General features: G+C 37.5%; 3 protein-coding genes across 8 annotated transcripts in view; 2 read left to right on the top strand and 1 right to left on the bottom strand.

Annotated features, from left to right (window-relative positions):
* Window positions 1-877: 877 nt before the first annotated feature.
* LOC112461669 (deleted in autism protein 1 homolog) lies at window positions 878-3,133 on the top strand. The gene is made up of 4 exons (XM_025027001.1): window positions 878-1,945; window positions 2,074-2,374; window positions 2,447-2,577; window positions 2,687-3,133. The coding sequence occupies exons 1-4, from the start codon at window positions 1,340-1,342 to the stop codon at window positions 2,873-2,875; spliced, it is 1,227 nt and encodes a 408-aa protein (XP_024882769.1). The 5' UTR covers window positions 878-1,339; the 3' UTR covers window positions 2,876-3,133.
* Window positions 3,134-3,776: 643 nt separating this feature from the next.
* LOC112461670 (eukaryotic translation initiation factor 2-alpha kinase 1-like) lies at window positions 3,777-7,284 on the bottom strand. Of its 4 annotated transcripts, none has more exons than XM_025027002.1 (10): window positions 7,072-7,284; window positions 6,820-6,995; window positions 6,200-6,388; window positions 5,960-6,116; window positions 5,509-5,882; window positions 5,121-5,416; window positions 4,797-4,973; window positions 4,564-4,719; window positions 4,325-4,456; window positions 3,777-4,220 (listed from the first exon to the last, which is right to left on the bottom strand). In XM_025027002.1, exons 1-10 carry the CDS (start codon window positions 7,191-7,193, stop codon window positions 3,972-3,974), a joined length of 2,028 nt encoding a protein of 675 aa, XP_024882770.1. In that variant the 5' UTR covers window positions 7,194-7,284; the 3' UTR covers window positions 3,777-3,971. The 4 variants fall into 4 exon arrangements, with proteins under 4 accessions (XP_024882770.1, XP_024882771.1, XP_024882772.1 ...); XM_025027003.1 differs by having other exon boundaries at window positions 6,820-7,003; window positions 7,072-7,151; XM_025027004.1 differs by having other exon boundaries at window positions 6,820-7,012; window positions 7,072-7,133.
* Window positions 7,285-7,528: 244 nt separating this feature from the next.
* LOC112461667 (telomerase-binding protein EST1A) overlaps window positions 7,529-23,990 on the top strand; it is an 86,379-nt gene continuing 69,917 nt past the window's right edge. The window contains exons 1-17 of one of the 3 annotated variants that reach the window (XM_025026998.1): window positions 7,529-7,770; window positions 8,817-9,275; window positions 9,422-9,708; window positions 9,813-10,091; window positions 10,209-10,459; window positions 10,554-10,751; window positions 10,830-10,965; window positions 11,044-11,216; window positions 11,312-11,539; window positions 11,625-11,966; window positions 12,044-12,211; window positions 12,310-12,834; window positions 12,925-13,003; window positions 13,087-13,197; window positions 13,281-13,292; window positions 14,389-14,613; window positions 14,960-15,021. In XM_025026998.1, coding sequence (XP_024882766.1) covers window positions 7,722-7,770; window positions 8,817-9,275; window positions 9,422-9,708; window positions 9,813-10,091; window positions 10,209-10,459; window positions 10,554-10,751; window positions 10,830-10,965; window positions 11,044-11,216; window positions 11,312-11,539; window positions 11,625-11,966; window positions 12,044-12,211; window positions 12,310-12,834; window positions 12,925-13,003; window positions 13,087-13,197; window positions 13,281-13,292; window positions 14,389-14,613; window positions 14,960-15,021 — 3,584 coding nt within the window. In that variant the 5' untranslated portion in view covers window positions 7,529-7,721. Of the gene's footprint in view, window positions 7,771-8,816; window positions 9,277-9,421; window positions 9,709-9,812; window positions 10,092-10,205; window positions 10,460-10,553; window positions 10,752-10,829; window positions 10,966-11,043; window positions 11,217-11,311; window positions 11,540-11,624; window positions 11,967-12,043; window positions 12,212-12,309; window positions 12,835-12,924; window positions 13,004-13,086; window positions 13,198-13,280; window positions 13,293-14,388; window positions 14,614-14,959; window positions 15,022-23,990 lie in introns of all 3 variants that reach the window. The other 2 variants (XM_025026997.1, XM_025026999.1) reach the window with 2 other exon arrangements.

Below are 23,990 nucleotides of genomic sequence, written 5' to 3'. Positions count from 1 at the left end.
GTTGTGTGCTTTGGGTGTACTAGAATCTCCTAAACTCGAATTTGATTCTGATTGCGTGAGGATGTTAGGAGAATTGTACGAGGATCATGGGGATACTTTAGCCTTGCAATATGGTGGTTTGCAACTAGTTCACAGAATTAAAACATATAGGTAGATGAACGTTATTACATTTAAACGTGGCAATAATATAATTTTGATTATACGAAACTATTGTTGTTTAGAAAAACTGCTCCATGGACAAGTCAAGGCAACGATATTATGCAAACTTTCATTTCAAACTTAAAGTTTCAAACTTGTTTCAAACTTAAAGATATTTTTTACATTTCTTGTCATGCTTTGTATGCACAGATATTTTTACAAGATTTTTAGTAAATATAAGATTATTTAATTTCAAGATTAAAATAGGATAATAATTGAATGCACTTATCAATGCGATGCGCAGTAATAGGGTTGTATTCGCGCGTATGCAACACTGATCTGTAAAATATCAATATATTTAAATAAATATCCAAATTAATATTTCAAATTTCAATATTAAAAATAATAATATTATTACATGCATTTAACTTTTTATTCTTAATCTTTTTCACTCTTTTCATAAATTCTTAATTTTTCGTATTTTTTAACATTTTAATTAAATATTTAATTTAAAAAATTACGTAACTCGAATCTCTAGATAAAATCTTTTCACATAAAAACTTTGAAAAATTTGATAAATAGAATCCCTAATTCTTGCGTATACTTATAATTTAAATAATTATAATTTTTTAAACGTAAGATATTACGAGTGTCTTGAATTTTATAAGTACTTTATTAAATAATTTAAACCTCTCAAATGTCAAAAAATATATAATATTTTATGTTATATATAAGAAATACAAATATTTCTTAAAAATAAAACTAATATTGTTGGAAAGTAATTCTCGCGCCACACCGAACGCACGAATCCCGTGTCTGGGTTTTCATGGGCAGTGAAATGCTGCGGCAGCGAGCAGCAGTTTAGTAATTTCTTAGAAAATTCCTAGGAAATTACTAAACTTTCCTAGAAATTGTTGACCGAAACTCGCATTAGTTACATATTTAAAGCGCCGGATACGAGAAATATAACCTGTGAACACATATAAAAAAAAAATTTTTTAATGTTATACAGATTAAAATCTGAGAAGATTTAAAGGCAGTAAACAATTGCAAGTTTGAGTCATTTTGCGCTGTAATAATTTTGGAAAAGGATTGAAGGATTGACTTGTAATCACCTTTGTGAAGTGTATAATCAAAAAGAGATTTATAAAATATGATGTTTCTGCATAGAAAGATAGAGGAAGAATATGATAATTGATTCATGATTCTATATTATATACGTAACATCTTTAGATTTAAAAAATGGAAGATATTACTGTTAATTGGCATTTGCGTTCTTGCCTTAAGAATAAACGTTATTTTACAAAGTTTATATCCTTCTGTGACACAGCTGACGGAGCTGCACAAGTGTCCGGCGTGTTATGGGGTTTCTGCGTGTCACAACATTCACAAAATAGATCTCTTATGGAATGATGTTAATGCGATAATCTCTCACTTGTTCAGCGTCAAAAATGTATTCTTTGGAACGTATGATCAAAGCAAAGTGGTGCTGAAGAAGCTGGCACACTCTTCTGAATTAAAAGCGCTTGACGTTACATTATGCAACAAACTCCATTTGGGATATCCCTGCTCGATTCTTGTTCCATTAGACAGATATGCGCCAGATTTTTATGATCTTATCAGAAAAACAATTACTTCCGATTTTTCCCAAGATGATACAAGTCGCCTGAGACTTTGTCCAACATTAGGGCACTTAGACGATCTGTTTTATAATGTCCATCTTAACAATAAACACATCAATCCCACGCAATATCTAATTAATCTCTGGACATTGGTTTCCATAAATCCAGAGCCGTTAATCCTTCAGGTAAATTACGAAAGTTCATAAAAACTATATAGTTTATTTTATTAAATTACAAGAGTTGTTAGATATAGTCTTGAATGAAAAAATTAATATAATTATATACCTTTGTGTTTTATCTTCGTTCTTTTCAGATATTATCTGCTGAAGATGGATGGCCTGTGCCAAAATATTTTGGAGCTTGTGGTCGGATTATCATTGAAGAATATATCGGTTTACCACTTTCGGATTGTTATGACAAATCTTGGATTGATAGAGTAAAAATAGCTTCGAGCCTCTTAAATGCCGCTTATATGTTCACCTTCAAAAACAAAAGATTCAGTTTTTATTTAACGGATATATCGGCTGATAATATTGCTGTTGATAATGAAAATGTAGCCAAATTTATCGATTTGGAGAATATTATTATTGTTGACAAAAATATTTCTCAAGAAGGTAAAATTTTCTTGTCACAAGCCTATTGATGAAATACGTGTTGTACTGCATTTGTGTGATATTAATTTGTAGATGAGCCAAAGGAATGGCAGAAAATACACGAGAACACAATGCATTTCGATTGTCCCAACTGTTTTGCATTTTCTTCTAAGGATATTTGTAGCCATCATCTAAGTGATCACAATTATTATGCAATTTGTCAGGTACTTGCTATTTTATTTATATATAATTAAAGAGTCAGATATATTAAGTATCTTTTCATACATTGCATGTTAACTTGTACGCCCCATATTCAAAAGTCTGTGATTGCAGCTTTTATTAAGTTCAGGAAATGAAAATCCATTTCCCGGTGGATTTCTTCACGATGCACCTACTAATATTGAACAGCAATATCCAGATATTGAGTATTTGTTGCAACAATGTGCCATTCCTGATTATACTACTTCCAGAATATTTGTTGGGCAACGACTTAAGACGCTACTGGATATAATTTTAAGATAATTACCTCAACATGAATACAACGTAAAGTAACTTAAGTTACAATAGTAGCTTGAAAAATTTGTTAGTATTATTATATTATGTTGAACATTTCAGATGTATATCTTAATCTTCTTTTAATAATCTTTTTTAAAGAATATCTTGAAAATCTAGCTTGAAAAATCTTTTAGTATTATTATATTATGTTGAATATTTCAGATGTATATCTTACTCTTTTTTAAATAATTTTTTTCAAAGAATATCTTATGTATATTTTTTGTACTTAACACTAATCTATAATTTAATATTATATTGTAAACTATTTTATCAATAATGTTAAAATTGTATATAAAAATAGTGGTGTATAATCATCATAATTAAATTGAAGACGGTAATAAAACTATACTTGTATGTATCACCTGACTTGCTACTTTGACATCTATTGATTTGTAAGCGATAATTGATCTATCTGTGCATACAGATTATGCAAAGTTAGAAATAAAAGGAGACAAAATATTCTCTGTACATTTTAATATAATAGAAATATGCTTATACATTCATAACTACTTACATAGTAGTGGTAAAAAATACTGGCACTGCAAGACAATTTTGCATGCGTCATATTCGATATGATATTTAATTATCTACTTAATTACAAATATTTTACAGTCTTTTTTCAGCATGTGTCAGATACTTATTGTTAGTTGAAAAATTAAACACGATTGTTTAAGGTTACTGATCAGTTATGAATATGTACTCGTAGTAATGTAAAAATTTTATACAAGTTTTATGTAATAAAAAATATGTAATTTATATATATTATAAATTATATATATATATAATATAATTATATTATATTATATATTATATATATTATATAATTATATATATATATCTATATATATATATATATATGTATATGTTATAAGTTATTGTTCATGTCTATAAAAAGAAAGTTGAATTAAAATATGAATTTCCAAATATTTAAAAACTAATTTTACTTTGCTATGTGCGTGAATCATGACTTTCGTAGGAATTAACTCAAGAAAAAAATTACTTGGCAGTCTTATTAATGTCATATCAAGGTTTTTCATGAGTTTAAGCTCCTTAGTATAACAGTCTAGTTTGTTGTATTGTTCACAATTTGTTGTATTGACAATTTTTGAACTTCTTCCTTTAATAACACAATCTCTAACACTAACTTTTGAATTGTGTCATCTTTAATGCGATTATCATTTTTTAAATTCACAATAGTATCTTTCAATCCATTTATTATCACATCCTTGTCGTTATTAAAGTTCTGCAGAAGCTGACTTGTCGATGGTCGTTTGACGGGATTCTCTTGTACCAATTGTTTGACGATTTGTGCCTAAGTAAAAGCATATACACAATTCAGATTTAGTAAAAAACAATATAAAAATGTTGATATATAATATAAAATATAATAAATAATTCAATATATTTTAAACTCACCCACTTGTGTCGCTTGAGATCTTCTGGTACGTTACCAGACTTTAAGCAACTAATTATAGTGCTTAATTCCATTTGAGTTTTTATTGAAATTAAAAGCTCAACAAGGACGATTCCAATGCTGTAGACATCACTCTGCGAATAAAAAGAGTATCAAAATAGAGGGTATATTAAAGTATATAAATGTTATATATAGGTATAATTTTTTTTCATCAAAATTTTCTTTCTTATCTCTTAATTACCTTTGGATCACAATTTCCCTTAAGTTGTTCCGGTGCTGCATACATATGAGTACCAACCACAGAATGATGATTTCCTATTTGTAATGGACATGCTAAACCGAAATCACCTAATTGAATCTGAAGCCGTCCAGATGTCGAAATAAATATATTGCTTGGCTGAAAACGTAAACATATTCTATTACATTTCAAAAGAGATTGCACTGTGACGTTGATCAAGATATGAGCATCGTTACCTTTATATCGTGATGCACGATTTTTTGAGAATGCATATAATCGACTCCACAAAGAATCTGTTGGAATATCGCTCTAGCTAATGGTTCAGGCGTTACATTTATTCTACCGCGCAGCCATTGTTCGAGTGTCTGTTCACACAAGGCCATTTGAATGTATAAAGTCACATACGGTCGACTCTGTTGACCCAAAACATTTGCCAAATATTAAAATTTATGTTTAGCAATATACTTTCAATATCCACAATCTGTGTTTCAAAACAAAAAATGCGTTTATGTCGGTTTATGTCAATTTATATCTATATTATATTTATATTGTCCACTTACTTTATCGTACGTGCATACGTCTCGGCTAGAGGATTCTTCGACCGAATAGCTACCACTAGTATCCGTATCTATAATTGTTTGATCTAGATTTTCATTGCTCTTGCTATTTCGGAAAGACACTACGTCTGAACTGGACTCCTCAGTAGATTCTTCCTCGTTACTTTTCTCAATTATTCTCTCTTCTGTGATGTCAGCCGACGAATCGAGTTCTTCAAATCTCTTACTAATAGTGTCATGATTGGTATCACTATCATCAATATTCCCATATATCTTACTTCGCTTTTTCGTTTTAACATCTGTATACATATCAATTACAGAAGATATTTTAGTATCGAGTAATATATTTTGTTAATTGTGATATATCTTAGTGTTAAATTAAGATTCAGACCTTTTTTGCTATTGAATAAATCTTCGATCAACGATTTGTACGACTTGGACTCCTTTCGATGGCGTTTCGACGTATGCGATCTGTATGATTTACGATCTGGGGGTGGCACACTACTCGAATTGTAGGATGATGATTCAATCCAAGCCGCATTGTAGGAAACAATATTAGTATGATTTAATTTAGCCAATGCCCTTACTTCATTCAATTGCTTCTGTATAATCTCTATACGATCAGTGGGCATGGTAATTTTTTTAATCGCATATTCGATGCCGTCGAGACGATGTCGCGCTTTATAGACTTCACCGAAACCTCCGCGAGCGATAAAACTTATTTCCTGAAATTCCTCGTGGTATCGCAATTTCGGTATTAGGAACCTGTAAACAACGCCAATGTGACGTTACAATGTCATAAGATCTGGAAGAACATATTATATATGAAATACTGTAAATACTTTGGCATAAACATAACACTGTCGCTTTCAGGCTGACCGCGAGCGACTGAGAGCATCTGACAGAAAGCACGTTGGTATTTTCCTTTTAGCGTTTCAAATTCCATTGTATCGTAGGTGTCATTAATTAATTGCAAGTCGTGTAGTTTCTTACAGATAGCTGTAAAATAAACTTTATCATTAGCTTCCAGCAGAAATATTTCTACGCGTGTCAATAATGTTTACAGAAAAAAGATCAATTGCCATAATATAATTTCTCTCTGCGAACTTTATCCCCTTCTAATATAGCGCATAATTGTTGTAGGAGCGATTCGATTAAGACAGTGGCTTGAGTCAATTGCGGCTTTCGTGACTTTCCTGCTGGCATAATTTTCCCGCTGTTTTGATTTTCGTCGATATTATTCAAGCAAAACGTCGATCTCATGTTGTCACCTGTTCCCAAACAAATCAAGATTTTCAAATACCAGACATTAAGTATCCCAATTTTAAAAAATTGCAAAAATGCCTGCTTGAATTCTCAATCATAAAAAAATGATGCAACATATGAGGTATATATATATACATGATAAAATATAATATAAAAAAAAATTGAAAAAAATTATTCTAAATATACATTTTTGCAGGATATCTTTTCTCCCTTCCTTTTAATAAATCAGTCACTTAAAAACAAAATAAACACTATAGATTCGAAATTTTCGCTCTCACTGTGAAAAAATCTAATTTTTATATTTCGTAAAAAAATAATGTATTAGATTTCAGGATAAATTATTTCGGGTGACAAATTCTAACGTAAAGGTCACTCAATCCCACATTTCGGAGGAAAACTGTATGCGTCGCATATTCGAAATAGGGCGCCAGATTACCCTGGTCGAACGTGGTTATGGTGGTCAAATCGTTCCAAGGATGGTCCGTCTGCTCCGGACTCCCTGCCGCTCCGGCATCGCATTCCGATTCCCTTCTGGCGCGCTCCATGCCGTGCCATGCGCGAGCGGACCGGCGGCGTGACTGACTGACAGCTCCGAGGAGTCCGAGGTCCCACCTGCCGAACTGTAAACGCTGTGAATCGACGCGATCGACTGACGTGCTCGTAAACATGCTCCGCGCACCCTGCCTACCTTTCCCGAAATCCCGTCCCGGTCACCGCGTTCAGGTTCAGGCAAGGTCCAACCGGACGTGGAGACGCCGGGATCCGCGAGGACCGAAACGAGGCGACGCGCGATTCCGCGAATTTCGACATTGTGCCGAAATAAGGGTAGATTATTTGAGGGTTCGAGCGTTTCTGGAATATTCGAGACTCGTCACGCGCACTGGGATGCCAGTTCGACAATAAGTCAAACGTGCGTTTATTAATTCGATCTTCTCCTAAACTCTTCCTGAGGACTTCAATCAGAATTTGCATAATCGCATAAAAGGCGCGTGCGAAAAGAAACGCAAGAGAAATAATGCGTTAAATTCGATTTTTTGATTTTTATTACATAGGCGCAGTAAAATTTATCTGCGGTCGGTACCGACATTTATCGACGTTCAGCTACCGGCGGCGCGCGGCGCTGCGAAGTTTTCGGGAGATGGTGCACGCACGCAGATGGTGCGGGGTGCGGTAGCGTTCAATTGCCGTTGAAAATAGTCGACAACAACGACGTCTCTCGTTCTTCGCATTTGCCTGCACATTTGCCCGCAAAGGGCGCAAAGCAAAGCTCGCATGCTCGCATTCACGGACGTCGCGCTGCGATAGAAAAATCCCGACTTCGTGCGATTGCATTTCAATATGGCGAACCGCGACAAAGGACGCAGAAAGTGGGGAGGATTTTCACAAGGTATCTCGGCGAAAATGTCATTATTTCGCGAGCGAAGCGACCGTAGCGGCGTCGCGCCGTCGCCGGCACCCTCGCGCGCTTAATTTCGGGCCGAATTCGCGATCCTTCCCCCGCGACCCGGGTCGCGTATAACGTGCGAAATTAACCTCACTGCGCGAGATAACCTACAAACACCGCGGGGCATTCTGCGATGTCGCGTTATTTTACGGCGGTTTGGGCGACGCGACGATCGAATCCCACGATCACGACGGTTCTCGTTCGATTGAGCGGATTCGGTGCTGCACGATCCGCGATCGGTTTCCGACCTGGGTGGCGGTACCCGCCCGCGGAGGGGACGTTCCGCTTGGTAAATTTCGGCGTCGTCGAGAGTGTCAGTACAAACGGTTCCGTATATTTTCGTTAAAAGTTGATAAATCTCGCTCCGCGGTTTCTCCGAATTCGCTACGTTCATCGAGGACTAAATCGTCCTGGATACGAGGCTTTTTTGAGCTACGAGTAGGACGTATCAGGTGTATAAGTTTGCGGGATTTTTGTCCACTCTTGCGACGACAATGACGACATTCTTTAATCTGTATATACAATATTGCGCGTGATATTGAGTAATTCTTGAGATATGTTACAGAGAAAATAATGTTGAAGCATCACAGTTACTTTATTTGTTATTGTGTATTTGAATTAGAAGTATATACGTGCGTGAGATATTTGATTTAGTAATTGATTCTGTCGGTTCAAATCAGCCTTTGTTTTGCAGCGTATTTTTATTACTGTACTATACAAGTATTGAAAAAATATGATTAAAAGAGAAAAGGCTGTTACTGTGATGTATATATCATACGTGTAACATATAATTTATATACATTTCTGTATTAAAATTGCTGCTGTTATATAATTTTTATGAAATAATTTAATAACAATTTATATGTATGATTAATGAAATTATAATTAAATGTGTAAAATATTTGAATAAAGCGTTTATGAGTATAAGAAATAAAATAATTGAAAAACTTGAATTTTTCTATGAGTAGCATTGTAATAACAATTTTCAGAGTCAATGGCTTCTAAATTGGAGAAGGACAGACTGGCAGGGATACGCGGCGGAGGAAATAGAGCATCTCAGGCTTTATATAGGCCGGGAAGTGGCCCTTTACGTAAGTCAGGCAGATCTAACAGCACTGCCGACGAATACGACAATGAAAATGGCTCGCAAGAAAAATCCAGAATGACCTCCGTCCAGTATCGTTCGAGACAGTCGCAAGTCAATAGAGCTAATCAGGCGCAGGACAGTCCACCTCTGTCACAAATCGACAATGTAGCTGAAAAATTGGACAATACCCATATTAACTATAGAAATAGCAGCAATAGCGAACCGGCACAGAGCACTGGTAACAGCTCTGGCGGAGGAGCAGGTAGAAACGATCCAAAAAAGAAAAATAGGAAGCCTGAGCAGTTGCTATATGTACCAAAAAAAGTGAAGGAAGCATTGGCTGAACAGGACGGAACCAATAGGTAAAAAAAATTGCCTCTTTTTATTCTCATTGATCTAAGATGCATAAAACTACCCTGATGATAAAAAAGTAATGCTTAATACGGAAAAACAATATGGCAGTAGTGTTTATTACATTATCCTGATATGAGTTAATGAATTCTGTTCGATCTCCTAGCCATTCCGCGTGGGAACGAGAGAGAGAAGAGAGTAATGATCGCGATTCGCATTCCAATCGTAATCATAAAAGCGATTGTAGTCGAGCGAGCAGTCACAGCACGCGAGACAATGAAAGCGAAGGCAGAGGTAGAGATGACACCAGTAAACGGTATTCGGGTAACCGTCGACATCGTCATGCGAACGAGAATGAGGAGCGTTGGTATTGGCGATCCGAATCACCGGTATCCGCTAGAAACTGTGCGAATCGAAAGGATAATTTACGTGAAGTCAGACAGGTTTGTTTGATTTGAAATATTAAAGTACTATAATAATAGATTATAAAATTATAATGCAGAAGGATAGCTCAACGTGGAAACAAAATTTTTTTATGTGTTATTAGGGCTCGGAACCTTTATCTATGACCAACCAGAACGATTTTAATCGTACGCGAGACACTCGTAGTGTTGAGCCCGCTGGGCATTCGGATAAGTTTCAAGGCAAGCCACCCTCAGGCCGACGCGGCAACGCGAAAGACAGTTTGTCGAAAAATATAAAGTTAGAACAACTGCCACCACGATTTCAAAAGAAATATCTTCTTGATAATGGGTACGCGTTACCTAGCAACAATCCAGGAACGTCCACAGAGGACACCTGGAACGGTAGCAGCATTACATTTCAGGTAAAAATTCGTTCAGTGCTGTTTTATCTTATTTTTTATATTTTGCGGGTATTAATTTATATCCAATATGGTGATTTATAATTGAAGTAACATGTGGATTCTAATATGTATTAGCAGGGTATGTCCAGTTATAATTACTCACCAGCGATGCAGCATTCGCAAACCATGCAAAATCTGCCACCATCTGGATCGTTGCCACCGCAATCTAATTGGGCTAATACCGTACCGACGAGAAGCAGAGGTAGAGGTAGACTGAGACCCGAGGAATTAGATGGTACAGCAAGCAGCAATTTCAGGCCTGTTACACCTGAACAGTACTCTGCTCCGAGTTCCAGGTCCCATACTCCTAGCCAGGAATATATGAATCGGTAAAAATATATATTATTATATTTATATTGATTTTTCTGTTTAAGTAATCTGTAAAAACTTTTATTGGAACATTACAAAATTTGCGATTAACAGGTCTTATGATCGCCGTGGTAGCAATAGCACTATGTACACCAGCATGGAAAGCTTAAGTCGTGCCGATAGCGTAATGATGCCACCGCCGTCATCCGCGTCGCCCGCAACTTCGCAATCAAATTCGAACAGAGGCCACAGATCACCTGAGAATCATCGCAGAGGCGCAACATCACCAACAGACAATCGCACCAGTAACATGTAACTAAATATTTATACAATTATTTCTTTTTTCATGCTTTTATATGTGTTTAATAACATAACTTTGGTATAATTAAGGCAAAGAACAATTACCAGTAATACCTACGAGCACAGTTCAAGTCTGGACAAGCAGAATAATCAACAAAACACAAATCCTTGCTCTGTGAAAAGCGAATCATGTAACAAATCATCTTATACCGCATCTGAAACATTCGTAAGTACATAAATTGATGAATTAATATTTAAAATATTCCCTGGGCAATATAAATATATAGAATTATATTTCAATTAGGACTGGTGTGAAGAAGTTGAATTGAATGAGAAGTTAGAACAAGAACATTTGAGCCGTAGTTCGTCCGTATTAAGCATACGGGAAAGCACAAGTGTGCCGCGAAGTCAGGCCGTAGGTGAGAGTAACAGACGACGTAAAAAAAAAAAACGTGATAAACATCGTGATGCTGATCGGTAAGTAGAACTTTATAGGTTTTTTATCTATTTAAAAGATGATTACAAATATCGAAAGATTCTTCGTTTAATGAGATTATTTTGAATTATTCAAGTGGCAGTAGCAGAGACAAAGGACGAGGTAACAGCCGCGAACGTCAGAAAAATCAACAAAACAGAGAGAACGATAATTATAATAATAATCAAAAGAATAATAACAATAATAATAGCGGTAGGCGGTACGATCACAGGAGGCGTAATATTATTCAGCATAGTCGAGAATCGAGTAAAGACAGAAATTATGGTGTCAACTATAGAAATTTCGATGATCTTCATAGACGCAGGTATTTATTTCTTTAAAACTTGGATTATGTATGCAATTTTTAGGTATAAATATCTCAAATTATGTATAAAAATATCTTATTTCAGAACTGATAGGTACTTAGACGAAGATTGGAGAACTGGCAGAAAAATATCGACTTGCGAGTCGGATGACGGGAGACAAACTCCTAAAGTTTCCTCTCACACTGCTCCCCTTTCGAGCGTGAATTCGAACTCGATAGGACACCGATCGTCTCCGACGGGATACAGTAACGCTCAACCGGGCGTCTTGATCTTGCCTAATGAGACTAGCCAGTCGTCTGCCAATCAGACAGCTACAACTTCTCAGCAAAGAACCGGACAGCAACAACAGAGAACGCTTTTTGATCCGAATAATCCATATAAACCTATCGTTATCACTTCTCCCGGAAGCAGAGCAGCTGTACAGAGGTACAACACTAACTTCTCTTCTCGTTCTTGCGATGTATTAATTATAAGAGATAATAAAACGATTTATTCTCTTTAAGGGATAGTGACATGCAAGTCTCAAGCGTTCCAGTATTTCAATCTAATGTAGGTATCACATTGCCACATTACTCTTTCCATGGCGCTCAATTGGACGGTATGCCATCGCCGTACATGAACGATCAAATCGGAAATGTGAGACCTTCGTGGTATGACCCATTTTCAGCTAGGTATATATTCAATTATTCTTACGTCACGCATTGTTATATCATTCTAGGATTTTGTTATATATGCGTTTACATTACATTACTATTTAATTTTTTTTTAGTTTTCACTCAGCAAAAAATCACTGCCTTCTATTGGACATAGAACGTGCCGATCTGGAACTACAATGGATAATAAGTTCCGGTGGCTTTACCTCGCGTTTGGATAGAGTCTCGTATATACGACACTTCCTTCAACAGAGCTTAAAGATCTTGCTTGAGACTGATATCAAATTCTGCCAGGCGGAAAACGTTGAGCAACACTTTTGGAAGATATTGTTTTATAATCTGATCGAAATGCTGCGAAAAGCGATGCCCAAAGAAAACTCGGAAGGACGGGAACGTTACAAGCAGATAATGTTAAATATCATTGATGAGGGTACCGTTTATCTGGAAAGTTTACTGACTACTCTCGAGACTACGTATCAGTTCAAATTAGACACGTTTTTTGCGTTGACGAGTCTACCTAAGGGTCTCGGACTCTTGGGACTGGCCTTAGTCAGTGCGCAAAAGATATTTTTATTTTTGGGAGACTTGGCGAGGTATAGGGAGCAAGCGAACGAAACGAGCAATTATGGAAAATCTAGGCAGTAAGTGTTTATAATATAGTATATAATTATGAATTATGACAGCAATAATTCTAAAGACTCGACATATTGGATTTATTTTTTTCTGTACAGGTGGTACTTGAAAGCACAACAAATTAATCCTAAAAATGGCAGACCTTATAATCAACTTGCCTTACTGGCGCATTATGCGGTACGCATTTACTAATTACATTTATTGTAGTGAATGTAATTTAATGCATATATATTTTTCTCATTATTTTCTCGTGTTTTCAGAGACGGAAATTAGATGCCGTGTATTATTACATGAGATCTCTTATGGCGTCCAATCCTTTCCATTCTGCCAGAGAAAGCCTGATAGGGCTCTTCGACGAAAACAGAAAGAAGGTAAGGGAACTTATGAAACGTATCGTTAAACCGTTTGTATCTATACTAACGTTAATAATATTTTGATTTTCTTTTGCCGCCAGTATCTACATTATGTAAGTAAATTTTGATACTTGGTGTGAATTCTCTAGATGTTTATTCATCATTTATTTATTTAGGCTTTATCAAGGCTTTATTTACCTGTTAATTATTATTTTACTGCTTGTCATATTAAATTTTCTATTTTACGTGCTTTTTGGAGCCTTGATGTTTCAATCCATCTGTGTACTTAGAATCTTTACATTCCATTAACTCTTGAGAGCAAATGCGGCGAATTAATGCCTTTTGCAACTATTAAAACAGTAAATATCGTTCTTGCATATATCTTTAGTTAAATACACTTCTGCATAGCTATTTTTTTTGTAGTAATCGCTCATGCAAATGTTAGCTTTAATAAATGATTAAGAACACTACACAGAAAAGAAACGTGTACAGAATAGTTAATTAAGTGTAATATATACAAAGGTGGGCGGAACCACTCACTTTTGGAGAAATTCACACAAGAACACAATATTTGCTAACGATATGCCTGCAGCATTTTTGAGACTGCCTGTTTGTAAGAGCCAATGTTCCTAAATTTCCAGAAATGCTTTGCTGTAAATCCATGTTAGAGACTTTTCTTATCTTCGCTAGAGCTCTGCACATTTCGTTAGCATGCACTTATCATAGACACGGGAATTTGTACAAATGAGGAATACAAATATTGTCCGATGGACACTCTTTGTATGACTAGCTGACTGTACAAAGGGAGTTCCGTTACCATCGTCGTCTCTATTCCAATAATAAAATTTGTCAACGGTACTTAATAGAATTTGATAGAGAATATTATTTATTGAAAACTGCTAACTTTATTTATTTCATATACTACGATAAAATAGTTCGGTGATTAGATCACGAATTAAATTCCCGTCGAAGAATCTGTAAATTAGAGACCGATTTGGTCGCGGATCACCGTGCATAACGCCATGTAGTGCTCGTAACTTCTACACTTGTACATACATGGCAACGATGTGCATATAACGACATTTGTAACATACACCGACAATTGTAAATGCTGATTTATATCATGCACTGCATCTGATACACGATGCATCGTAAATGCATCAGGTATACACGGTAGAGGTACTTTCTGAATAAACGAAATATTCTTAGTACGAGTCTATCGAACGTAAACGGAAGGAGGAAAGGGAGTCGAAGGAGCGGGCGAGGATGAAGGAAAAGGAAGGTGCAAACATCATCGGCGGCGGGCTGAGGAGAGAAACGTGGATTCATCCTGGCGACGGTAGGCGAGTGCGACGTACAACAAGCGCGGCCAATGAAGCGAGATTGTCCCACGCAAGCGACTTGGAGGAGTTATCGCAATTAACGAGTGTCGAGGTACCTATTTCCCTTTCGTATTTGCCTAATAGATTCCAAAAGCCACGTCTTCCATAGTGTATATCTTTCGTATTCAGACGATAAAGTGCTACGTATCTACCAAGCAGATGCAAAATTCTTTTAAAGCTCTTGATTTCTTATATTTTTTAAAATTAAAATTGATAAACATTAATGATAATTAGTATAATATAATGTATATCTCGACTATTAATATGCCTGATAACTACTATTGATATATTATTGATATATTTTTGATAAAATTATTATTGATACATTTTTAATACGTCTGATGATAGAGAAAATGTTTTATCTATCGCTTCACAGTTTTGTATTTTTTTTTTTGTAGGTGAACAAGCGATTCGTCACTTCGTATCTTCATGTTCACGGGAAGCTCATCACCAAGATAGGGTGAGTGTTTTTTATTGATGTTCTTGCATGTTTTCCGATAAGAGAAAAAAGGTTCGCTGGCGGTTGTACTACTTTGGTTATTCGAAGATTTGTTTATGGCTATCAAGCAAGTAGCTTGATGTTGCTGTCCAACTGCCCGATATTTGCATCTAGCGAATGCAGTTCGTACATAAATATGTCCATCCTGTATCTCACCGTTACATATCTCAACGGTGCGTACACTGCAAATTCTATCGAGCGGAACAAATCGCCATTTCATATTCCACTCGCATCTGCTGAAGATTGATAAAACTCGCGTATATCTTTCGGTTGCCAGTTTCGTGTCATTGGAATAACATGTTTATATCCCTGTTTTCTTTAGTCCGCATTCTCTTACAGAGTCATACGTTACAACAGTATTTTACGACTATAAATACAGCTTTTTTTTTAATTTGCAAAAGTCAGGTCAAATCTGTGCAAAGCAAATGAATAAGAAAGTTTATTTTATATACCTATAATATAAAATAAAATTTTTAAAAATTATAAAATGAATTAGCTCTCTATTATTAAATTAATTAATTATTAATAATAATAAAAAAGTGAACGAACGAATGCGTTTGATATACAATATTCGTCAAGTATATGTCTCAGAGGATCCATTTACACTTTGTTTTTTAATTTTGATTTTATCTACAACTTCAACAAACTCTGACAAAGATTATTTTCATTATTCTGATGAAATTCTACTCGTTGGATAAGAATTGGATAAACGAAGCGCTCTAAATCTAACGCGTTTAATCTTATGGCACTTTCAATAGAAAATTCAGAATTTGTAGTATTCCGATTATGTATTAGTATTCCGACTATTAGCAACGTATCCTGAACAAAGTAAGGCGACCGCGCGAATAAATAAATTCCGTTCCTGTAATAAATAATCGGAACAACCCCGGTATCGCGATCGAGCCAGAAATGGCGAATCGCTAAAAAAAATTCGAGGTTGTGCCTCGGCAAGTTCATAAATTATCGTCGATCTCGCCCGAACGGGATATTATTCGCGCCGTTAGAACGTCGTGGAATTTAATCTAGACCGACTACTAATCCAGAAATATCGCACCGTGGAGTCTCCGGATCGCGTCCGGTCGGCCCCTGCGTAGAGCTCAATTAGCAGTTTTCAAGGAGAAAAATAAATTGGGGTGGGATATACGCACATTAATAATGGTATTAATCGCGTCTCGCCAACATACGAGTGAAAAACGAGTCCACGTTGTTTTCTTAAGTATCAGGATGGATTTGTCCGGAGATATGTATATATGTCTGTGTATATATTTCTCGAAAAGATCCTCAGATATTCCTAGTTTTTTTTTTTTTTTTTCAAGGTAACGCATCTATCGTGAATTCTTCATCGACTTTTTTGTCTATATTTTACTCGACGTCTTATATTTTTTGCCGTATAATACTAATTCATAAAATAATTTCTTTTGATATTGGTGTATTTTTTAAATATTTATCATATTTCCTCCTTTTATTTGGCGCAATTTCCTAGATTTGAAACTTATTTTTAAAATTATGAAGTATTAACATTTATTATTCACCTAAATATTCTTTTTACGGTATTGATGTACTAATAACATCAGATCTTGTTCTTTGTCTCGAAAATTAAAATTAAAATTAAAATTAAAATTAAAATTAAAATTAGTCATTATGTAGTCGATCGCAACGAGATTTGTCGAGAAAAGTCGGAGTACCGCCTGACGCGGGCTGTAAAGAAAGAATGTTGCATATTTTGTTTAAAAATATACAAATGAATGCGCGCGCGATTATTCGTCCATTCGATCGTTGCCGAATGCCGGTACCTACTCGGCCCTGTACCCGCGCGCGCATCGTTTTCGTGACCCCACGGAGGAACCCCGTCGAGCACGGACCAACCGCGGGCATGTACGTACGCGGCTTTACGGTATGTAGCTTCGTGTTTTCTTGCGCGTCGGTAAAAATGTTAATTGACAATTGCGTGGCGCCACCACCGACCGCAGCGACGGCGGTGGCGGCCGCGGGGGGCGGCGGCGGGGGAGGGTGGGCGGAGGGAGGAATGTCCTCGGTCGCGCGTCGTGACCTTGCGAGTACACCTTGCGCGGATACCCCGCGACCACCGCCGTCGAGTACCGCGTTCCCTCGACGATAACTCATCCGGCGACGAAATTGCTCCCGCGAATCCCCGTCTCGTAAATTCTCGGTTTACCCCCCCCGAGTCGGGGAGTGGAGAGCATAATGGCGGTCCGGTTCCGCGATTTCGAATTCGAAAAAGGAGCAACTACGTCGGAGGGTTGAGAGACGAGGACGTGAAGCGCGCAGGAGGAGCGGAAGGAAAAGAAGGTATGGAACGTTACTCTCCGATACTCTATCTCTCTCTATCTCTATGTATATGTATATATGCGCCACTAGAGCTACGTGGAACGCGCGCTCTAACGCGGTCTATAATTGGAATCGGTACCGAACCGGTGCCATTGGTTAGGGGCTTGTTAACGACACGGTACGTGCGTGGCATAGGCACACGTACAGATCGCGGATGGGTGGATGGTAAGCGGATGGCTGAGGGTTGGGTAAAACTCTCTCTAGAGGGGCCGGGGAAGAGAGGGAGGAAAGATGGGAGACCGGAGTCGGACTCGCGTAGCATAGTTGGCTTACGGTGTTGCTGGCCGCTGTTCCCGCTGCCGTAATGGATTTGGCTCATTACTGGGCTGTAGGAGCACTACGGTGCACGTCCGGCCCTACCGAGTTATGCCCAAGGTTGCCCTCGCGCAACACGGCCCGTCGCGAACCATTTCCTCTCCATCCGTGGTACCGCGCCTTTCGCCCGCCACCGAACCCCTTTCTTTTCACGAGCCCTTTTCCACTGAGAAAAGAATCCGAGATTTTTTCACGGTTTTTCTACTAGGTCCAAGAAATTACGTTTTTAATATGCATAATTTTTATTAATCCAGAGTCGCTATTGGCTTAAATAAGTCTTTTTTATTTAGACAGCAATTTTTCAACCCCCTTTTGTACAAAAACGCACCCCGATCGCAAAATTATTTTAAAGGACGAAACTTGATAAAAATATAAACATGACTATGGATCAGGAATTGCCGATTTCAATTTCTGTATGGATCAATTTTGAAATCTGGATCATTATGACGAGCATATCACTAGTAATGCATGACAACGAAATTTGAGCAAACTGATTTATGATAATTGAACATTATTTCTTTGTGCCATTTTAATAACTTCTTTTTCTTGAATTCCACTTTTTCTCCTTAAATATAAAAATTACTTTTTTAAACTTGAAAAAATACGAATATATTGAAAACGGCGACAAGCTCGGGGAATATACATTAAAATAGAAATTAGATTAATGGATACTACTTATGTTAGGAATGCACATTAAAATTAAATAGTACTTCCTGCTAATATTTCGACTTTATACGCTCAAATTCTAATTACGTTCTTTTCTAATTATATACATATTATATATGTCTGTACGTCACAAGTAACAAGAGGTATGATTGAGTATGGCAGCGGCGAAAGAGTTGAACATACCTTTAGAGCGCAAGTGCGCTCTATCAACGCTGCGTACGCTTGTCTCTGATAGCCGACAGTCTCGAGCAATACCTGTAAAGCGGACAAATCGCTTATCGTCGATTAATACAGCAGTCCGACGGATTAAATCGCTTTTAACGTCGCCGTATGATCCAGCTTCGGGTTTCTGCTCTCGACGAGGATCGCGAGCACCGCGCGCCACGAGGCGGTAATTAAACCTATAAATTGGCAGCGTGAAGGAAGAAGGCAGGAGTCGTTTCATAACACTCGTAAGGCAAGAGAAGTGGTCGCCGGCCGGCCGGCGCTTCCACCGGTGGGTAGTGGTATAGATGGGCAAGGTAGGTTTTCTCCGTGGTCCACGGTGGTGCTTCCCGTGACGGGATGGGAGAGGAGGTAGAGAAAGGGGGTGGGGGTGAGGGGGGAGAGGGAGATCAGCGTGAGACGCGCATACACACCCAGAAACTTAAGTAGTGCGAGTAAGTAAAGCTACGAGGCTGTAAGGCTCCGAGCCCCGGCTGGTAACACACATGGGTTTCCGATGGTCGTTTACCCGCGGCCCTGCGAGTGACGACCCCGCCCGCTTCAAGGGCACCCTCCTCGTCGGATACCGCAGCCTCGCGGACCAGAACCCGACTCTTACACCCGGCTATCTTCCTCGGCGGCGTATACATTGCGGACCGCACGTACGCCGTACGCATCGCGTGTCCATCGCGACCATCTGGGATTCCATCCGTTTGTCCCGATCGCCCCCCCCCCTCCCCGATGGTCGTCCTTTTTCGAGTCCCCCGGAGAAATTTCGTTCGATTTCCGGCTCGTCGACACGATAAGTTACGTGACGACGTGCACGGAAGCTCGACCGAGGCTTTTCATAAATCAATTTATATATCGTGTCTTTTTGCGATATATAAATTTGAATCTGTCTAACGAGAATTAATTTTTGCCTTATATGCCTTCAGTGGCAGATCTCTTCGAGATCTTCCAAATACAATCTACGTTGTTATTCGTAAATATCGCGTAAATTTTATATTCACTTAAGTCTCGATGATCACTAGTATTAAAATTGACTAAAAATATGAACACATTTGCAAACTAAAATATTAATTTAATAACGATAAAATTTAATTACATATATTTTGAAGTTTATACCAATATTTTTCAAGTCTTTCGAATCATTCCAGTCCCATCTCTTTCGTTTATAATGTATACAGACAGTACGAAAGTCATAAAGGAGGAAGAATTTTCTTGCGATTTCGCAACAGTTATACGAAACGAAAATATTATCTTTGAACCATCTCGTTTCTCGCATCGCGCCTCGTATACTCAATGGATTTGCATATCTTCCAAATTTTTGTTTGCTCGTTTTACGATATGTTTCGCGCGAGAGTGGAGAATCCGTGGTAATCGATGATTAAACGATGTTCACTCTCGGAGCGTTAAAGCGTTGGGGGGAACACGCGTAACGTTCATGGCGCATTCGGTTTACGAAGAGATAGCGGGTATAGTATCAGGCTCTGTCATCGACACTCTCGGGCTAATGGCTCATTATGCCGTCGCTTATGTGTCTTTGCATTGCTGGCAAGGACGATCAGATTATATGATACATTTCGTCGGGCAAAGTTCCTTCGTGGCCATTTACCTTCGAACCATCGAGTCTGCCGGTTCGAGCTGTGAAACAACAAGAGATAAAACAACTTTTAAGAGACGTGCGAGATATTTGAAGATTGGGATAAACGACAATATAATGTAAAAATATGGCAAAAGTTAGTTTTTAAAACGGTTTCTTGGCTGGACTGTTTTTACGGTGCGAAGAAAAATTTAAAAAAAGAAGCGATAAAAAAACAAGATTTTTAACAACATTTTAGATTGCTTTAAGTAATTTAAAAGCTTCTAGTAATATAATTATTATACTTAAAGATCGTTATAATTATATAATTGAAAATGATGGAATGCTACATTTCTAATTTAAAGCGATAAGATATCTAATTTAAATGTCCTCTTTTTATTATTCTTAAGAAACGTACGCACCCAAGTTTAATTGGCTTTTTCTTTTCATTTTTCGATCATATGAGAATGTAGAGTAAATACGTGACAGCATTGGGGAGTAAGCGTAATAAATCTTATCTGCTTATTACGAAGTAGATACAACAGGAAAGAAAAGTCTGTGACGATATATGAAAAACGTCCTTGACACTTATATCGCCTTGCCCGATTGCAGGCTACAATTTATGTCGCCGTGCATTTCCTCTCAACAGTGCTTAATCAGAGCAGTCCGCGCGTCGTTCGTGTCATGTGCCGTATCATTACTTATAATTAATTTCCGAAGAGTAAAATGCGCGACGTCGGTATCCCGTTTGTGGAGCGACGTTATACGAGCGAAACTTTAGACGATATTATTGCCGGTCAATAAATAATGATAATTACACTAATGACAATGATTACGACGGCGACGTATTGGTCGTAATCATTTTTGATACGCGTTCGGCGATGATGCATCGTCGTCGGCGATTGAGTCATTTAGATTTTATAATCTAGATAAAACCCAATAACCCAGGATTACATTTCTATTACGGGCGATCGGAGATCCCGAATACCCGCGACGCGATCGTATCCTGACCGGAATGTCGCGCCGGATCGATTAATTATGTATAATCGCGCGACCGTCGATGAAAAATCGAAGGAATTTCGTTACCCCGAAGGTATCTATTTATCCGCGCTGCGTATTTTGCGGAACGATTTATTATCTATCCGACATTTATTTATAGCTGCGGCTAAATTAATCTTCGCGGTTGGTACAACCTGTACTACTCGCGAATACCTCGTATGCACAGAGTTACGCGCTATTTCGTTCGGATTTGCATTTTCTTGCAAAACTACTGAGATTTTTGCAAAATTTTTGCCTTGCCATGAACGTTTCTGCCGGTTTCTTCGGGGAAAACGACATTTACCATACTTAACAAATTTATTTTAAAAATATCTCGCAAATATATTTTTGATTATTGAATGAAGTGCGTTTTATATCAGTAATCAATGTAACGAAGAGTAAATTTTATATTAGATGAAATTGCCATCTATATACATATATACACAATTTGATTAGTTTGACTAATTAATTTTTACACACATAATTCGTCAATCAAATGTAAAATAACTGTCCCTGAAGAGATTAGTCGCGCGACGTGATTATTTCTCGATCGAAGCGACGAAATTGGCTGCGCCATCGCAAAAGGAGTGAGTTTGATGCGGGAGATAGCGCGATTGAGATTGAGCGGGAGTGGGAATGAAAGGCGAAGAAGAAGAAGAAGAAGACGATGAAGAAAAAGAAGAAGAAGAAGGAGAAGAGTCGGAAACTTAATGCTCGTGGTACCGCATCGCCGCCGCGTCGCTGTATCGAGGCGAGGAATGATTATGGTGGCCGGCCCACGCAATCCGCGGGTCATGGACCATGATCTATGGTACACGGCGGAATGCCCCGTTATGCGTTAAAGTGCAAACTTGTTAGTCATAGAGCCTGTCCGTCGATGTCGATGGGACAACTCGGGCTGCCGAGAGGGCTCCTTAATGTCGGCGCTGCATAGTATGTATCAGCTCGTAGCATAGGGTGTGCAACATAGGGCCTTGCATAGGATAGATAGATGCCGACAGTTTGGTTTAAGTGAGTCTATCATAGCTCAGCGATTCGTTATCTTGTTTAGACAAGGAAAATAAATCTACTTAATCAAACGTAGCGACATTCAATTGGTTCTTAAACGAACTTAACTGAAGGATCCTTGTGTCTTCTTATGTGTGGTCATGATCATGATCCATTTCCAGATAATTCTAGTTCATAGGAATACTGAGAGATATCTGTAAAGACATAGTATTAATTAGCTTTCTGAATTATTACATTATTAATAGTATTTATTAATATTATTTATTGAATTATTTATATTAGTTTTTATGTTTTGGCTCGTGCGATATTAATTGATTTTCCCAATTCTTACTTCTCACATAGATAAAACATTTTTTCTTTGAATCTTTTCAAAAAAGTGAAGGTATTTTTGCAATGTAATCCTTTTGACGGAATTGTTATAATTTTGTTCAGGATAATCGACTTTTCGAGATGCAGGAATTGAAAACGTCATCTTGCAACGCTTGCTATTAATGCTTTAGCGTAGCATAGTGATTTCAATGCCGCGCTGCATCGACAACGGCAGTGAGCGTGAAGGCGACGATAGCGCTTATCTCTCACGCGTGATAGTAGTCACTTTGTTAATATAGCAGACTTAATAAGCGCACGCGAGAATCCTTCTCTAGCGTGTGATAATCGTGTTTTTAGCATCTATCAAAAAATTATAAAGTTAATCGACCAACGTCGCTACTTCGGAACTTTCACGGGTCGATATTTCGATCGATCTGCCATAAGATTATCATCGTTATCTACGATCGATCGGTCGCAGATACGACTCTTAGTTACCGTGCATTATTCCGAACGAGGTCGTTCGATCTGCCGCGAGAGAGTTGTAAAGCGCGGACAAGATAAAGAAATCGATGATCACGGAGTTACGATCAGATCCGATACCATAATGTATCTGGCTAAGTGGTATTAACGCTATACAGATTTACGATTATGCTTGAGTAATATGAAAATTACTAGTTACTCGCGTCCGTCCATCTTTGTGTCAGTAGCGTCGACATGTCGACGTTGCGTTAAAAATTTATGTTGGAACGATTATACACACACACACACACACACACATTATTTTTTTCGCGTGCTAAATTCTTGACATAGAAAAAGTTTCGATATGTGTCACAATAAAGATATGATTTATATATAGTTTTATATATATATATATAGTTTTCTATAGTAACGTTAAAAGTTTTGTTTGTGTAGTACACAACTTCAATTTTTTCAAAAAATTAAAAAAAGTTTTGAGTTATTTATACTTATATATAGGAGCAGCTCGTAAAATATCTTAATGTTACTTTTAATTCATAGACTTCATTCTGAGAGCATTTATACAAATTATCATTTAATATTAATGAACTTAAAGTAACGTCGCAATGGTTGAATATGCATATCGCAGTTGAATCTGAAATTAAATAAAGTAGTCCGAGCCATTCAAAGCGAAGAGGGAAAGCAGGTAATTCTAGTTTAATTCCAGTTTCTCGTAACTTCGAGAAAATATTCGATGCAAATTTGTCCCGTATTTTAATTCCCCTTGATGAAGCTTAAAATACGAAAAATTATAATATATATCAAACATAGTGTTGTTTGTTAGTCGATCGTTTTAAATTACGATAACGAGGTCTTACCTTCAAGCGCTGCCAAAAACTGGCGTGCTTGGCGCAGAATTGCACCTCGCTTCGTCACGTTTTACTCTCTTGTTCGGGGCTGCGGCATCGTCGGCATCAGTAATGGCGCGAATAAATACGGACGA

This window comes from Temnothorax curvispinosus, unplaced genomic scaffold (genome assembly GCF_003070985.1).
Source record: "Temnothorax curvispinosus isolate PA1 unplaced genomic scaffold, ASM307098v1 QBEX01011568.1, whole genome shotgun sequence".
NCBI lineage: Eukaryota > Metazoa > Arthropoda > Insecta > Hymenoptera > Formicidae > Temnothorax > Temnothorax curvispinosus.
This window is presented reverse-complemented; position numbering and strand designations above follow the sequence as displayed.

Coding starts and splice junctions, on each gene's coding strand:
- LOC112461669 (XM_025027001.1), top strand. CDS start 1,340: ATGATTCTATATTATATACGTAACATCTTTAGATTTAAAAAATGGAAG. Junction 1,946..2,073: donor CAGAGCCGTTAATCCTTCAG/GTAAATTACGAA, acceptor CGTTCTTTTCAG/ATATTATCTGCTGAAGATGG. Junction 2,578..2,686: donor ATTATTATGCAATTTGTCAG/GTACTTGCTATT, acceptor CTGTGATTGCAG/CTTTTATTAAGTTCAGGAAA.
- LOC112461670 (XM_025027002.1), bottom strand. CDS start 7,193: ATGTCGAAATTCGCGGAATCGCGCGTCGCCTCGTTTCGGTCCTCGCGG. Junction 6,389..6,819: donor CATAACCACGTTCGACCAGG/GTAATCTGGCGC, acceptor GTTTGGGAACAG/GTGACAACATGAGATCGACG. Junction 4,221..4,324: donor ATCTCAAGCGACACAAGTGG/GTGAGTTTAAAA, acceptor GCTTTTACTTAG/GCACAAATCGTCAAACAATT.